Genomic DNA, 18,822 nt, shown 5'->3' on the forward strand with positions numbered 1-18,822 from the left:
GATAGCTGATTTTAAATGTCACAATTTTCATGTATTTTTACAATGTTTGTTTTTAGTTATGGTGCATGAAAAGCTTACTCGAGATGTTTATTCAGCACTAATTTAATTAAGGGAATTTTTTAGGGACATTTGCAATAAAACGTTGAAATTTGATACATTAATAAAGATGGAAGCTAACAATGCAGTGATAATGTCCAATTTGTAGGGTATGTATCTACCATCATTCTTTGATACAATCGTCAACTTGGTTGTGCACCTACCTCGTGAGGCTTTAGTTACTAGCTCGGTCCAGTATAGATGGATATATGGTTTTTCGGAAAGGTTAAGCGATCCGTAGGGAATAAGGCTTTTCCAGAAGGTTTGATTATAGAGTCATACATTGAGAATGAATGACATACATTTGTTCTATGTATTTCAGTGGGGTTGATTCACCATTCTCTGTCTAATGGTATGTATTGAATAACTACGCAGACATTGACAACTACTTGAGGTTAGTGATTTGTGCATATAAAAATAAATAATATAACTTCTATGAATTAATTGTTAACTTTAACATGTGTAGTGAACATATTCAGTTACTTCAAATGGATGGTGTAATTGACATAGAAAATAGGGGTATAAAAACAAATCGATAAACCAGTAAACTGGATCAGACCAGACCAAATTGGTGGGATTGGTCTAGTTCCAAGTTTAGTTTGGTCCGATACCGGTTTTATTTTTTTTTAAACTGATCAAAATCGGTCCGATTTCGATTTTTTTTTTCTAAAACCGGATCGGACTAGACCAATTTATATATATTTTTTAATTTTTTATATTATATATAATATTTATATATAACATATAACTATATATAAAATAGTTTTGTATTATATGATAAATTACTAATTAATATAATATTAAATTTTAAAATCATATATCATTTTGTTTATTGTATTAATAGTTACAATAATATTATATAATGCATATTAATAGTTATACGAATACAATATCACTATATATTATAATATACTATAATATATTATGACTATAGTATTATATACTATAATATACTATATTATATATATTATATAATATATAATATAATACATTAAAACAAGTAAAACCGGACCAAACAAGACCCGAAATGGGTAAAACTGGAGTATCGGTTTAGGAGGGTAACTGGTGCGTAATCGGTTTTGAAAAATACAAAACCAGTGCATACCGGTTCGGTCCTAAATTTTGGCAAAACTCGGACCGAACCGGACCGGTTACACTCTTAGTAGAAAAGAAGTACAAAGAAGAGTCTGCCTTGTGGTTTGAATAGACAGTATTAGTAAATAATGTTCTACTATCTACAAATTTCATACCACTAAAATGGATTTTTTCTAACACTGATATAACTGGAATAAAATTTATTAATGTTGGTTGTATCAAAATATGGTGATAATTCAGAAAAAAATCTAAAGTGAACTGTATACTTTGGCATATGGTCCATCCAGGCAGGCCAGTCAATACTCAACATGTTTGATGAGTGGATATAGATTTCACGTAATTGATAGAGAACAATATAAAAAAACTCAAAATCGTGATGTCGTAGTCGAAGGAAGTCATGGGGAGGAGAGCATTGACTTTTACAAAGTTGTCAAAGATATCATTGGGTTAAAGTACATGGGGGACATATGGTCTGGTTGTTTACATGTAATTGATTGGATGTCTCAAATCCAAGTTTCGGAGTGCATAATAATGAATATTTTATGAGTATCAATACATTTTGCATAGGGTATAATGATGATCCGTCCATTCTTCCTTACCAAGCAAATCAAGTTTTTTATTTAGATAATCTAGAGTATGGAAACCCATGGCAAGTAGTACAGAAGTTTGTACCAAAAAATGTATATAACTACATTCCAAAGACAGATGGACAACATGAAGAATTTGATAGTCCAACAAATGAAAAAACATATCAAGAAAATGAGTTCGACATCAATTTATTTGTTATTCTCAACCAATATGACATGGTTCTATTGCGTAGAGAAGATGTTAAACCAGTAGTAATTGAGGGCTATTTGTCAGAAGAACATTAGTCAACTGAAGTGTCTAGTGAATATGTGTGATACCCCGTATTTACGTGTATTTTGACTAAGTAATTATAGTATTTATTAGGATTATGGGCTTTCTTGTTTTAAATTTTAGATGATTTTCATGGTATTATTTTAGGACTTTTAATTGTGAAATTTAATTCATGTGTTTTATTGTTATTGATTATTGATCATTATTTAAAATGCTCTTTATTTTAAATTATCTCATTGTTTTATTGTTGAATTTTATTATTTTATTTTATTCAACCACTTTGTTTGAATTATTTCATTTAATTTTCGGTTTGAAATTTTATTTTTAAATGATCAGTTTGAGACCCACGATGAAAAGAGTGGATCTCTATTTTTCTTTTTTCCTTCCTTCTTTCTTTTTCTATTTTCTTCTTTCATTTTCTTCTATTCTTTTTTCCTCCCTGCCTCCCAGCTTGTGCGACCACCCCCTCCCCATATTTCTCTCTGTGCACCTCTCCCTCATCTCGCCGCCGTGTGCCACCTTATGGCATCACTGCCTAGCCCATCCTCTTCCCCACTGGCCAGAGACCACTCCCCTCCAATCACAGCCCCTACCTCACCTCTACCTCCCTCACACATACTCAACCCGAGTGGGTTTCCACCCACTCCGTTCCACCATCGCACGGCATTAGCACTGCTACCATCTACAGCCAGCTGCCTCCCCTTTCACTAGTGAACTCCTAGACACCAAACCCAGCCCCTCACAACAACCCTTTCCCCCCCATGAGCACCACCCGAAATGGTTTTTGCCCTCTTTGCACTGCCTAAATCTCCCACTAGGCCCGTTGTAGACCGCCCTCTTGAGCCACCACCAACTCCACTGACAGCCACTCAACCACCTCCATGCCTATCTTAGCCAGCCAATCTCTCCCTTCGAAATTCTCAGTTTTGAGACCTACGACCATTGCTTGGAAAACACTGCTCCACCGCTACTTCGCCACTTTTGGCGTGACTTTTGATCTTCCAGAGTTTCTTTCATTATTGGAAGTAACTTTTCAAATAAATTTTTGAGATATAAATATATTTTTGCGCTAACTCATATTTACTGTGATTTGGTTGGTTGTGCCGGACTGAGTCCGAAGAGTTTTGGGGTCGATTGGATTGGATGATGGAGTTATTTGTGTGATTGGATTATGCTAGGATTTGATAACTGTTGAATATTTGTGTCGTATCATATACATTGCATAACTGCACGCATGCTCATGTTTGTAAATGAAAAGTGACTTTTCGCATAATTGCATGCATGTTCATGTGTATATTTGAAATCTGGATTTTTATGTGAGAAATAGTTTTTGGATGCATGTGTATCATGACTCCAAGCCGAAATAGGGCATTATCTTGATGGAGCTCTTCTAGTTAGGAGCGTAATATACTGAGTGACGTTCCCTTGGTTGTCACTGGGCGACAACAGGATTGGATAGAATGGTAACGCTCTCATACCGACTCCGTGGCCTCTCTGCTGGCGGGGGCTAGAGCACGCTTGACCACGAACTCATTGGGTGCGGAACCGGATATCGCTCGTTACAAAGTCACATGTACGGTCATTACCCATGGTGTGACGAATGAAGCCAAGGTGTATGGATGGTCCCTATGGGAGATCATTGTGCATACGATAAAAATAGATAATGGGCCATTTTCTAGAAAAATGGTGGTTTCGATAAATGGATATTTGTGGACCAGTTTCTAGGAAAATGGTGGATTTTATATTGGGCCATTTTCTGAGAAACTGGCAGAGGTTATTTCAATAGACTTGATTTTTGGTCCAAATGGGATTTTGGCATGTGTTAGAAAATAATCATTTTCAGGAAAAATGATGTTTTAGATATCATGCATATTTCATCATATGCACGCATATTTGTTGGTTGCATTAATGCATTTTTATCTCTTGGGTTGTTTGGGTTGTTACTTGCTGAGACTTGCAATCTCATGCTATTCGATACCCTATGATATCATTTTCATGGTATCGTAGATTTTGATGCAAATAATGAAGTAGAGTCTGAGGATGCGGCTCCACCAGAAGAGTGATTGGGGATCACTTTCTTATGTATCGGGATTTGTTTCTCACTTTTGGTTGTTGTATTTTGGCTTTATTATGTCATTATTGGATAACTGATTACTTTTTGAAATGCTTGTATTTAAGCGAATTTATATTTAACAATTCTAGTACTTAGTTGATTTAGTTTAATTTATCTGCTGCATTTTTTTCTTACACGTGTTACATGTGCATACACTTAGCAGTTGTCATTGGGGTGTGTGACTCATGTTGTTATCATCCTAATTTCTCGATTTTCGCGTGTCCGTACATGAGAGTTGGGGGCGTTATAGGATAAGGGTGACTGGTCCAGCAAAACCGATAGTGAATGATAGTTGTTTATATGAAAGTATTGTTGTTGTAAAAATAATAACATTTTTGTGAATAATAATTTATTACAGTTTAAAACAGATATGCCTCACAAACGCGAAGTAACTCATGTGCCATCTCCATCCATTTATGACTCCCTAATTGGTTCATCTCCCATGAATTGTTGGCCAATATCACCAGACGTAGAGCAAAGTATGTTACATAGAAACTTGATCTTATGTGATGATTTAAGTAATAGTGTTTTAAAAATAGAATAATTTTTTGATATTATCAACTAATATATAGTTGTTGTAAGCCATTGTCAAGGTCGAGGGTCTATTAGAGGTGTCTGCATAGAGAAAGTAAGGGAAATGGAAAAAATTAAAGTTGATATTCCTGATGATCACACCGGTGGCTCAAGAGATTTGGCAGCTTGGCTTGCTTTCTATGTTGGTACCCTTAGCGACATCCTCTTCGACTGAAGTTAACTAAGATTTGAAAAACCACATCAAAAATCATTTCTTGGTAATAAGTTACTTAGAAAACAATTACATATAACTTATTACTTAATTTATAATTAGTTTGTATCTGAACTAATCGTTTATAATTTTTTCAATGATGAGTTTCAATTTAATTTTGACCAGTGAAAGGATCAAGTAACGATTGATGAGTTGATGTCCAATGCATTCCGGAGGTACAAAGGTAGATGTCATGCACACTATCAAAACTTTAGTAGTGCAACAGAGGCGCATTAAAATCCATTCCAAGACAAGCCACCAAACAAATAGGAGAAGTTTTGTCATATATTTGAAGATCTCGCATATCAGGTAATTTCGCTGCTATCTTTATTTATAGTATATGTTAGATGCATTAAACAAATATAGTAATAATTTTGTTTCTTTTTTTGTAGTAACAGAGTATTGTCAACAAAGTAAATAGAGCAAAGTTAATGATACACTATCATACAGGTTCTAGATCTTTTCATCGATAATCAAAAAATTGGTAACTTTATACTAGTCCCTTTTAAATATTAACATATCAAAATTTGTGATTAAAGTTATAATATAAATTTTCCTTTTGCAGGAACTAGATAGTCCTACTTAGGGTTGTAATCGAATCGAGCCGAGCCGAGCCGAGTTTTGGCTTGCTGAGCTCGGCTCGACTCAAAATACTCGAGCTCTAGCTCGAGCCCGAGGTCGAGATTTTTTTTTAATTTTTTGTTCGAGCTCGACTCGATAAATTAAAATCTCAACTTGAGCTCGAACTCAAGTTCGTCCCACAAACGAGTTCGAGTCAAGTTCGAGCTTGAATTGTTTTTTTTAATAAAATTTAATAATTAATAAATAAAATAAATAAATAAATAAGAACTAATATTAAATTTATACAACTAACAAGTAGAATCTCTATTAAATTATAAAATTTTAAAAAATTTATAAATAATTAATATCTAACTAGTTGATATTTATCCAAAATAACAATATATTATATGCCTATATATATTATTAATACATACACTTAATATAATAGAATATATCTATTTCATATATGGTTCCCACATATTAGTATATGAAATTATTAAATTTTATCAACTAATTATTATACAAAGTATAAACAAGCGGTATGCTTACGTAATTAGAATTTTATCAACTAATTATAAAATATACCTATAAAGTATATTTACTATATAGACATACGTAATTAGAATACATATTATATATTTAATTATAAAAGTGGTATGCTTATATTATTAGCTAATACATATATATATGCATAGGTGTATGTATATATTTATCAATATATGAATGAGTTTTAATCGAGTCGAGCTAACGAGTCGACTCGAGCATAAACAAGCGAGCCTAAACAAGCCTTAATCGAGTCGAGTCGAGTTTTGTCGAGTATGTGTCATTTACAAATCGAGCGAGTATCTACTTTAATGAACGAGCTTTTTTTTCACGAGTCGAGTTCGATTCGAGTTTAACCGAACGAGTACCGAGTGAGCTATCGAACAGACTGGTTCATTTACAGCTCTAGTCCTACTAACCATAATTTGATCCATTTGTATACTAAATTACATACAAATTGTGATAGTGTTTGGACCAATTGTGAACTAGAAACATATTATGTAGGTTTAATTTTTTTATTATTTGTATTTTCTAATAACATTTTTGTTATTTATACTATTTCTATTTTTTTTTATATAGGACAAGAATGCATCACTTCTAGAAAATGATGTGGCTCCATCTGATAAATAATATGTGAATGAAGTTCAAATCTTTTCTTAGGTTTTTGGACCACATTCTGGATATTTGATGGGTTTAGGACGTTGCGTGAAGCCTTCCTCAACATCATTCTTTTATCAAGTCAGATCAAATAACAACTCTCGAGAATTAGAGGAAGCAAGGCTCGAGATCGAATATTTGAAGTCCAAGCAACGAGAGTTCCAAACTCAATTAGATCAGGCAACGAATATAGAAGCTAGAGATTCAATCCCAAAAAATGTTTGAATAGTGGCAATTAATGATGTCCCAAAACTCTATGCTACCAACATCCTAGAAATTATTTTCTTTAGTTATGTCTTTTGACTTATTCTGAATTGATGTAACATTTGAACAATTGTCATATTTTAATTACAATATTTAATATTAGTTTCTTATTTTGAATTTACAGCTTATTATATCATGAGTACCATTCGAACGTAAAATACCCAGTTCGTATGAAAATTTACAGTTTATTACCCTTCTAACACATTTTCGCTGACATTCAATGACCAATCAAAACAATTCGAATAGATTAATTGTCTATTCGAACAGATTGTATGTTTTAACATTCGAACAACTAATATTTTGTTCGAACACATTTGCCATCATTCGAATGTACCATGCAACATTCAAATAAAAATATCAAACAAATTGTTCAAATAGATTTTCTCAACTCAAACGTTTGTCAATGGTGTTCAATCAGATTCTATTTGCTCGAACATAAATATATTTGTTCGAATATAAATAAACTGTTCAAAAACTCACTCCATTCAAACATGAGCAAATAAATTCGCATCGTTCTAATCAAATTTCAATAATGTTCGAATAGCTACCCGACTGTCCAAATAGTACTTGTGTCATTCGAACGGCTTTTTCGGAAGAAAACATTTCATTCAAAAAAACATTCTCATTTGAACATGTTCCACCAATTTGGCCAGATTTCATCCCTAAAAGTATTTTTTGAGACAAAAAAAAACAAATTTCATCTCCAAAAACCTTTTGAGACAAACCTTCTGAGACAGAATTGTTTCATTTCTAAAACTTTTTTGGGATGAAAATGGCATTTTTTTGTACAAAATCTTTTGTCCCAAAAAATGTACATATTCTCTTGTAGTGTATAAGATTCCGTCCATCATTAAGACTGCAATAAACGTGTAGTATATATATCAAGCTAGAAAATGAAGCTTTTATAATTTTTTCTTTTTTTTTTGGTAAAAAAAAGGTTTCGAATATGACCACGATTTGAGGCTGATCGACAAAATATAGCTTAAATGATCATACATAGGTACGTAGTAGTCAAAGAAGAATTTCAGGCCCATTAAACTCAAAAAATTCGGACCATCAAAATATTTATATATGTTGCACAAAAGAAAAAAATTAAAAAATAAAATAAAAAAAGACACAGAACAACTTAAAGGCAAGCTGAGTAAAGTATGTTTATAATTAAACATATAGCCATCCACGCATCTTATCAATATGTAGAATATATATATATATATATATATATTACAGTTTTTACATTATAAATCTCCAACAATACAGATCGAACAGTAATGTATGGAGATACAAAAACCCTGAAAGAAGCAAAAATTAACGCAAATACAGTTAATCAGGAAAAATACTGCAAGTCTAAAAATGGTGCTACAAAATAGATCAAAGGACAACCTTAGTATTTTTGCCTCTAATCAGCCTAATTATACCATTTTTGGTTAACTTAATCGTTAGTGAAAATCCTGTGTCCTGGCGATAGTATGATTTTGGGATCAAACTGATTCTTTCTCTCTTGAAATGTCCTCCATTTAATACCAAAATGGTATCTCCATTCTTCCGTCGTCTTGTAATTGGGAAGATACTGCTTAACCTCAATACCCGAATCATAACAAAACTGCAGGATTTCTTTGTTCTGTACATCGAGGGCTCCCCAGTTGTCAAACCCACTTGAATGCAAGAATCCGATGGTGTAGAAAACTTCTTCATCAGGTATAATTGCAGACATCCTATCATCCCACCTGTAATAAAAAAGGTACGTTGCAACAATTTTTTTGAGATTAATGCATGTTTCGAAATGTGTGCCCTATGTAAGTGCACGTGCATGTAAAGAGTATTTTATAAAAATAAAAAAGAGAAAAGATATCAACTGTTTATCCATAAGCTATGAAAGTCTTTTCACCGTTCAGTAACATCTGGCGATTAGGATTTGTGCTACGTAGGTTGCCAATCATTCTATAATCTCAACGTTGTCTGACGATTAAGGCACTGCAAAGTGTTTAAACTCATGATAGCTTGAGTGTGCAAAGTGTATCTTTTTTCTTTAAAGATAGAGAGAGAGAGAGAACTTACTTGCTCCGAATCATGGGATAAACAAGGATTGGTCCTGTGGTAATGTTACGTTTAAGAATAATGTCGTTGAAAACTCCATTATTGAAATCTGAGATATGCGACTTCGGCACAAAGAGATTTAACCACGGATGAGGAACATCCCAGAGTCCTTGTGACTGCAGCTTTATCTCTCCACTTCGAACTCTATTCAGAAAATCCACATACAAGACGTCTTTCTCATACACAAATCCTGGCATGAAGCTCAATTCTTCCCACAAAGCTTGGACTTCCTATATTTCAAGGAAAAAAAAATTATCACCTATTCTTGAAGGTAACTTTTTATAAAATAAGGTATGCAAGCTAGTTTTGATGATCATTATGTGATATATTTACCGTGTCCATGGAGGCAAGAGTGTGATCGTCATAAAATTTGACTACTTCAAGACAGTAAAGGATGCCGTATTTGGTTAGCAAGGAAATGATTTTGGAGTGATCTGATAGTGAAAAAAAGGATGATCTCCAATTATTTGGATGAGGACCCTGGCTCATGAGAAGTGAACCTTCCAAATAATTGACTGCGTTCTTTTGCTTTCTTCCATTAAATGAGATCAAATGCTCTTGGTCTCTTGTAAATGCAGAGAAATCATTGTAAAGCATTCGAACCCACTTGACCTGCAAACAAATTCATCACAAATCACGTACTGAAAAACGAGAGATCTAGTCATTTGTATTAGAATATAATTAAAATAATTAAATTTACTTCTTCCAATCGAGTTAAGATTAATTTGGAACATGTGATTTAATATGGTATCGAAGCAGAAATCTGATTCAAACCAGACTCCGTACTTTACCCTATTTAAAAGCTTGAGATGGCTTTAAGCTTTTTCCTGATGTGCAACCAGAACTTTCATATAATCATGAATTATTACTTGATCATCAATCCTATGTTCTTAATGGTTTGTAAAAAATCATGGGTAGTTGGTAGGTTACTTTTGTCAGACTTCATCATCAATATCATAGTTGTAACATAAATATCAGATATTAACACTGAGTTAAGGAACATGTCATGCATGAAATCGACATTAGACTGGAAAGTGATCAGAGCGATACATAAGGTAAATCTAAGTAATTGATCTATCTACTTCGTACATACCGTCTTTGGTGCTGGTTCTAGGGGAATTCTCGCTCTGACTATAATCCCAAACTGCCCTAAACCTCCAAGAACCGCATAAAAGAGCTCCGTATTCTTTTCTGGGGAACAAGTTACGAAATCTCCTTTCCCTTAATCAAACAAAAGCAAGCCAAAAACCTCATAAGTAAACCCTAATTAATGGCTGCATGCATGCAGCTAAATATAATTTTGCATGAACAGTAAGTATTATTGAAATAAGGGGGATTTCGTTTACTACTAGTCGTCTTTGTAGCCATGATATTTTCATCATTTCCTAGTTTAGCTTGAAATGATTAAAAAATATTGAAGGCGTGTAGTATAAAGGGTTTAGAATAGAGTTATTCTTAAATATTAATAAGTTAAATACTTATTTTTAACTACTATATTATTTATAAAATATTATAATTTTTTTTTTAAAAAAAAAAAGGGAAAGAAAAAAGGTGAATATGGAGAAGAAATTCATACCAGTGATGACATCCATTTCAAGGACATTGCTAATCTGAGGACCGAACCTGAAGGTTTGCCCACTAATCCCCGCATTGGAAAGTGTGCCCCCAACCGTTAGGTACAAATAGTCTGTCCAAGATACCGGTGCAAATCCATGTTCAAGCGTGGCATTCAATACATCTACCCAAAGCTGCTCTCCCCCAACATCTGCATACCAACCCACTGACGATGATGCTGCAGATGACACCTTGACTCCATTCCCATTTCTATGGTTTCTTAAGGATTTCATGTCCACCACAACCCCATCTCGAGCCATTGCTTGTCCGCGGATGGAATGGCCTTGGCCTCTAGCAGCTATCTGAAATGGAGGAGAACTACTGTGTGAAAATTTGATTAAGCTTGCAATATCATTGTTGGAAGATGGATAAAGAACTGCAGCTGGGATCTCTTTAGCCATATTTCCGAAGTCGGTTGAGGCTAATTTAATGGCACTAGGATCATCACTCAGCCTATCTGCAAGATGGATATTTTGAAGCTTGGTTGGTAGCAAATTTGTCCATGACTTTGGCTGTCCTGAGGTGGACATCAAATGGCTTACATATATAAAATATATGACCATAACATATGTTGCAATTGGAACATTGTCTGCCATTTTTGACAACAGAGAGAAAGGAAACTAGTGAGGGAGGAGTTGTTGGTTTTTGTGGGGATTGTGGAAGAAGAGGTAAAGCTTGGTAGAATATATACATGAGAGAGAGAGAGAGAGAGAGAGAGAGAGAGAGAGAGAGAGAGAGAGAGAGAGAGAGAGAGAGAGGAAAGTTGCATGAGAATCTGGATGCATGGAAATCTGCCTGCAGGGAGGAAAATCTTTGGTGTTTGCAGAGAACACGAGTCACGACGTCGTGGCCTGACTGGTATGCTTATTCAAAGATACGCAAGGACAGAGACCTTGGATTGATTCATTGTTTTTCTAATTTTCTCGTTTTCCTTCATTATTTCCAAGCGTCGACACGAAATATTGCACCTGTCAATGGATTAAAAAATTTACATTTTTACTACGTTTTTTGTGTTTTTATGAGTCGGTCGTGATAGTGTGTTGATGAAGATTCAAAGCCACCCACAGAAGTCTTCATTCTTGTGGCCCTCCCAAGGACCACAACTTCTAATATAGCCCGTGGGATCATCATCTCAAGGTCAAGATTAGTCAAGTTTGGTCATTTGGAATCTTACCAAAGCGTTGTTTAAAATTAGAAAATGGGTCGTTTCGCACTCGAGGCAGAGGAAAGTGGTCAAAATTAGGTAATCATCAAAAGGATCTTTGAGATTTTCTTTTTGGATAGATTGGGTGAATTCTTATGAAACAAGGCGCGCTAATCAGAGATTCATTGGACATCAAACAATATCATTTTTCTTCCATCTAGATCATCTTCTTTGTGCTTCTAATGATCCAAGGCTTACATGCATGCATGCATGCATGGTACCTATATTCGTACGTGGATCTCAATTTGGATTCGAATTACAAATATTTCCCAGCCCATTTTGTCTAAAATAATATTCTATATATATATATATTTATATACTATAAGAAAATTAGACAGTTATTGCCACTTATTTCCTATAAAGATGACTATATCTTGTTAAAATAATTCTGTTTTAGCAGAATATAGTCATTTTCGCAAGAAATAAGTGACAATAACTATCTAATTTTTTTTATAGTGATATATAATAGCCAGGCAGTAATATTAATTTGCTTTAATTTCAAACTTCAACAGGTAAAACAAATAGTACTACGTCGTAATTATATCCTGTAATAATATAAATTATCCACATTTTGCATGCATTTAGAAATATAGCAAATCAAATGCACATGGCTTGATTGGCATAATCCCTAATCTCCAAAATAGAGATAGGTATTGGGTTCGAAACCTGATCCCCAAATATATCAATATATATATAGCAAGAAAACTAGTGGTTTAAAAATAAAATAAAAAAATATATTAAAAAAAAAACAATAGTGGATTAGCAGCTCTAATTAAACGATTTGTAACGATCGATCTTTTTTTCCCTATAATTTTTGGTTGCAAAATGTTAATGTAGAGAACTCAGAAATAAGTTTATAAAGATGCATATATGAAGATTGTGAATTGGGATCATTAGAGTAAATTAGAAATTATTAAACTGAAGATTCAACGGACAATCTTTGACCTAAAGATCTCGTGGGTAGGGGGGAGTTGTCGGATAGCAAGACCCCCGACCATATTGCAACCAGCTAATTAATTAAATGTGTCCATATTCTATTGATCTGTACATTAATATATATTCGAAATATTATATAAAATTCGAGAATATTAATTAATCATATACACATGTCATTATAATAAGTCCCTTCCATGCATGCATATTGATCCTCCTCATGTCTAATCGATCCATACGTAACCTGCCTTTAAAAAAATTACAAGTTACTGATCATATTCTCTAGTACCTAGCTAACCGTGTCGGTCGTGTCATATATTCTACCAAAAGTATAAAATTAATGTCGGTCGTGCCATATATATAATATTAATTAATTGGAATATATAAATGTAAAGAAAAAGGAAAAGGTACGTATATTAATGACCTACACCAATGTTTGAAGAATTATATATATTTGTATGGTGCTGATCACACCGCGTACGTATCGTACATTATGATCTATATATTGTGTGATACGTACAATATTATTATTATTAAAAAAATGTTAAAAGAGTTGTTTGAATTGAAAATTACTCTCAATCAATCTCATCTTATCGTCTCAACTTTCTCAAATTTTTTCATAAAATATAAAAATAATTCAATTTTTTTAAATTTTAAAATAATAATAATATTAAAAAATAATATTTTATTTAATTTTCAAATCCATCTAAAATCATCTCATTTCATTTTATTATCTAAATAATCTCTAATTGATAAGATAGATTTTCACATTAATAATTTATTTGATATGTCAATAAAAAAGATTAAAATTTGTAAAGTTTTTCAGATTTCAAAAGTCGTCATTAGTGAACTTTCGGGAATGGTCGACATTAATGATCAAAACAGTTCATAAAAAGACAAAATTAAGGGCATATATAATATGTTGGAAGCGACCAAAATGGACTTTGATGAAAACTAGATCTCACCAGAAAATGTGGTAAAAATTAGAAAAGAGTGTTGGGTTATCCACCCAGGCCGGCTAGGGTATGAACTTGGACAAATTAAGCTAGCTGGTTTAGTTGTGGGAGTAGTACTGGAATTAGTCATGATGATTTAGGGAATTTCAAGCTTTTATTATAAGCTTAGTAATTATAATGTCTGCAGGTGAAATAATGGTATTACATGTACATGCATTTAGTTCTCATGCATATTATATATATATATATAAATATATATTAATGTCCTACTTCTTGTAGACTATTCTAAGATTCTGGAAATCTTTATGGGGATTTAAGCCTACCAGCACCCAACGTCATCACATGCTAACTCCAATTAAAATAATATACTTCTCATTTTTACTGTTATTTATACCATCATTATTTGAATTTGAGAATGTTTTTATGAAACAATATTATTTTTATAAATTATTTTATAACTATGCTTAAGTGAACAGCCAAATTCATGTCATTTTGATAGCAGAAATAATTTGGGACCAGTAGTGTCCCGAATGGGTTTTCTCTGTTTTTATTTAGTGATTAAAGAAGTATTTTTTAGTGATGTTGTAAATTTAAAAAAAATATATTAAAAACTATAAAAAAAAAAATTCACCATTATTATAACTTTAAGATCTGACCTTTATGGCTAAAAAGAGACAAATGTATTGCCTTCACGAGCCATTACAGATTTCGAAGTCTACCGAAATTGGTCCAAACTGTAATCCGTCATTTTTTATATCTATCATACCGCTTTCTTTTTTTATTTCCTTATTAATGTTAATTAAAATTTAAAAAAATAGTTTGTTTCTCAGACTTTTGTATGTAGAAGTTGAGTTCTCTATTTTTAGGAATGGTGAGTTTGAGTCTCTATTTAGGTAGAAAGTATGGTCTCTTGGATATTTATCTGTAGAGAGTATTAACAATAATGAAAATCAGACCAGTCACAAAATAAAATAATATGATAGTGAAGCTCCAAATGTGTTATTTTAGTTTATGATATCATGTTTAATATAGAAATATTCTAAATTATATCCGATCATGAATGTAAGTTTTTTTTTTAAATGAATGATGACAGTCTCCTTTAAAAAAAAGAAAAAAGAAACATATCCCTGAGTATATACTAAATTTTTTTAATATTTTTAATTTTATCTATTCCTTTTAATAATTTAAAAACAAATAATATAGACCTTAGTGTATTTAATGTTTCCTGTATATAGCATTTAATACAAAATCTATTATAGTGACATACATCTGGCATATCCGCGTTTAAGATAGAAAATTGTAGGAAATATCAATCCATCAATATCTAATCTGGGATCGGTTGTTGTCCTTGTTGATTTGGTTTGATTTTTCTATCACTCATAGTTTTAGAGAATGGAACATAGTGACAGATAAGTTGGCTAGAGCTGAGGCTTTAGAAAAGGAACTGCTAGTATTAGAGGCAGTGAATTTGCCACATGAGGTGCAAGATTTATTCAAGTTAGATCTTATGGGTACAACTTGTATTTAGCGTCGATATTAATTTCTGGCATGTTTTTTGGGTTAAAGTTTGTTTTGTTTTTTTATTAATATTTATAGTTTTATAAGTGGGTTCGGTCTTTTGTTATGGTATTCCTCCATTATAAATGAGAATTTATTAATATATATGGAGAGATATCATTTTGACTGGTGACCCTGACTCTTAAAAAAAAAAAAAAAACTGAAAGGTATGTGCATAGACACTCGGTTGAGCATTTTGGTTTGTTTAGGTTAATTAAGGCATTGTTTTGGTAATGAGATGATATTAGAATTTAATAAATAATAGTGAAATAGTTTGTAAATAGTAATGAAATAATTTAAATTAAAATATTTTATTAAAGCTTTTTTGGAATTAAAAATCATTTTAACTCGTCTCATCTCATCTAATCATTATAACTTTTTTAAACTTTCAAATAAAATATAATGAACAATTCAACTTTTTCAAATTTCAAAACAAAAATACTATTCTAATAATTTTTATTTAACTTTCAACTTTCAATTCATCTCATCTCAACACAACTCACTATCCAAATCTCCCTTAAAGGCTGATTTGGTTACCTCCCTTAAAGGCTGATTTGGTTACCAGAAACCAAATTATCTCATCTCATTTTATCTCATTTAATCATTACAATTTTTTCAAGTTTTCACACAAAATATAATAAGTAATTCAAAATTTTCAAATTCTAAAACAAAATTAATATTATAAAAATATTTTATTCAACTTTCAACAAAATATTTCACTTCATCTCATCTAAATTGTGTAATCAAATGAGTTTTGAAAAAGAAGAAAATTTTGAATAAAAATAATATAAAGTTAAAATATTGTTAAATATAATTTTTTAATATTTATTGTTATTTTGAAATTTAAAAATGTTATATGTCTTTTTTGTCTTTTGTAATAATGGTTAGGTAAGAAATAGATGAAAATGTTGAAGATTTGAAATTGAAAAAAATTTATATTTGAATGATATTTAAAAAAGAAATTATGAGAGTTTTGAAATAAGATAAGATCAAATCAAATCATCTCACTTCCCAAACAATCCTCAAATACTTGTATTTTTTTAATGTAAAAAAGAAAAAAAAAAGACATCAATTAAAACTTTTAATAAACCCTTTAATTAAAACTTCATTCCATCCTAATTAACCAAAAAAGTAATATTATGTATAAGTCTTAAATATAAAAGTTTTGTTCAAATTTTTTGTAAAACGTGGGCACCACCAAAGAAAAAAAAGAATTTTTCACACTTTTTCATAATAAAATTCATTTTTTTATAAAATGACTATGCAAAATATGTACATTTAAAGGTCGTATGTATCATTTCTCTAACAGAAAGGATGACCAATGTAACAATTCACACGAAAAACGCATGCAGGTGCGTGCATCGATGGTCAAATTTAATTTTTTCCATGTGGCTAAGGTCTCAGCCAGCGCATGGGTAGCCGGCCAGATCTAGAACCATCCCGACGCCTCTCCCAACCACCCTCACTATACGGCAATCCAATTTAGGTTTGAAAAATACGCAATTCATACGACCTAATTATTAACATTTCCACAAGTGGATTAATATAAAATGACAGCATTAGCTCTCACTCAGCACAATTCTATGAACCAACTGTTGGAGGGTTAACACCGATCAAAACAATTGATAATAAGACAGAACGTACGTAAGGCTCATGGCGCAAGAAAACGGAAAAACCTGCAAGAGGTACAGCTAGCTTGGGTCCTACGACATAAATTTAGGAAGGAAAGAGGAATGAGCTACTTCAAAATGTCATAAAAGCTCTCTAACTATCAACTATATATGGAGGGCTGCTACGTACGTGTACAGCCTTTTCAACCCGATGATCGAAAGTTTTACATCTTTAGAGTTTTGTTTGACAAAACGACCGGCCCTACTTGCCTAACTCGTGATTTGATTCTGTCTGTACTATGGGGAACCTAGTACAAGATTTGAGCGAATAGGTTAGACATCTAGGTCCTGTGTTCTTCATTGTTAGCTCCGTTTGTAAAGTAAAAAGTGTTTCGCGATAATTATAATTTTTTTAAATTTTTATATAAAATATAATTAGTTATTTATTTTTTTAATTTTAAAATAATAATAATAATATTAAAAATAATATTTTAATAATATTATTTTAAAATTTTAAATTTCATTTCAACTCTACCATTCATCATTCTTTCCGACTACACTCTCCCAAATTTAAGAATTTGTTTTGTCTTTCAAGAATTTTTATTTTAAATTTAAAATTATCATCTCTTCATTATAATTTTTTTAAAATTTTTATATAAAATATAATAAATAATTTAATTTTTTCTTAATTTTTTTAAATCTTAAAACAATAATAATATTAAAATATAATATTTTAAAACTCAAAATTCTCATTTCAAAATTTTTACTTACCAAACCATGCCCTAAGCCTTGTTTAGATGACAGGGATATTCTAAAAATTTCTCCAAACTTGAAGATTGCAAGCATATATACAGGGTACGCAGTACTGCATTTGGAGTTCTTCTTGATGCATGTCCGTTTGCAATATGGTTAACTTTCCAATTATTAATAGATTATTATAAAAGAATTATTAATTTACGATTAGTTATTTTCAGTGAAATGATTATTTTTAATTAAAATGAATATGTTTTCATTGCAACTAATTATTTTTATTACAAAAAATTAGTTATAAATATTTGTTTTCCTTATAATCGATGCATGCATATATCATCCATTCTCAACCATTAATACTGTTCAAGCTGCTAGCTAGCTCTATGTGCTTGCAACTCTTTGAATCTTTCATAACCTAGCTAGCTAGTTCCAAAAAAGCATTAAAATTTCATACTCTTCAACCGATTTCATTAAGTTGGACCTAATATTAATTAGAAGACTCGTGATCGATTATGCAACCTACAACAATAGTTGAGAAGAATTTTCCATATATGTATGCTTTTAGTGTCTGTATATATGGTATGCAATGGAAAATAGTAGTTCTTGTACAAGCTATTACAATAACTACCTTGTTTAAATTAAGAAACCATCTTAACTCATGTTATTATTATAATTTTAATAAATTTTCATATAAAATATAATAAATAATTTAATTTTTTTAAATTTTAAAATAATAATAATATTAAAAAATAATATTTTAATAATATTTTACTTAATCTTTTAACTTCTACCTTAACTTAACTTAGTTTATGATTATCTAACCCCAATTAAAAGGTAAACGACGTGGAAAACGTGTTTTCGAAACCCTACTACCGGCAGCTTCCGATATTATATTTTTATTACTAGCCATAAAAGTCTAGTCTATGACAATGGAAATTAACGAGCGCCGATGCATACATACATACAGTATATGCATGGACAGTACACTTTTTTGAAATTTCTTCGCAAAAACGATCCATCAATCAAAATCAAAATAGTCGATTTATGGGACTTTGGAATTGAAGTACTTTCTCTTTTTTTTGAGTCCAAGTCCACGAGAGAGATTCGTCGATGTCCTGCATAGATAGTGTATA

At 31.7% G+C, this 18,822-nt stretch overlaps 1 protein-coding gene across 3 annotated transcripts; it reads right to left on the reverse strand.

The window, feature by feature from the left end:
- Positions 1-8,152: 8,152 nt before the first annotated feature.
- LOC122307894 (cytokinin dehydrogenase 3-like) lies at positions 8,153-11,347 on the reverse strand. Of its 3 annotated transcripts, XR_006241850.1 has the most exons (6): positions 10,642-11,347; positions 10,159-10,286; positions 9,399-9,677; positions 9,027-9,295; positions 8,857-8,942; positions 8,555-8,695 (listed from the first exon to the last, which is right to left on the reverse strand). XR_006241850.1 is itself a non-coding variant. In XM_043121017.1 (5 exons), exons 1-5 carry the CDS (start codon positions 11,273-11,275, stop codon positions 8,401-8,403), a joined length of 1,605 nt encoding a protein of 534 aa, XP_042976951.1. In that variant the 5' UTR covers positions 11,276-11,347; the 3' UTR covers positions 8,153-8,400. The 3 variants fall into 3 exon arrangements, 2 of the variants coding, with proteins under 2 accessions (XP_042976951.1, XP_042976952.1); XM_043121017.1 differs by lacking the exon at positions 8,857-8,942 and having other exon boundaries at positions 8,153-8,695; XM_043121018.1 differs by lacking the exon at positions 8,555-8,695 and having other exon boundaries at positions 8,705-8,942.
- Between the last annotated feature and the right edge of the window lie 7,475 nt (positions 11,348-18,822).

This window comes from Carya illinoinensis, chromosome 4, assembly GCF_018687715.1.
Source record: "Carya illinoinensis cultivar Pawnee chromosome 4, C.illinoinensisPawnee_v1, whole genome shotgun sequence".
NCBI classification, from domain to species: Eukaryota; Viridiplantae; Streptophyta; class Magnoliopsida; order Fagales; family Juglandaceae; genus Carya; species Carya illinoinensis.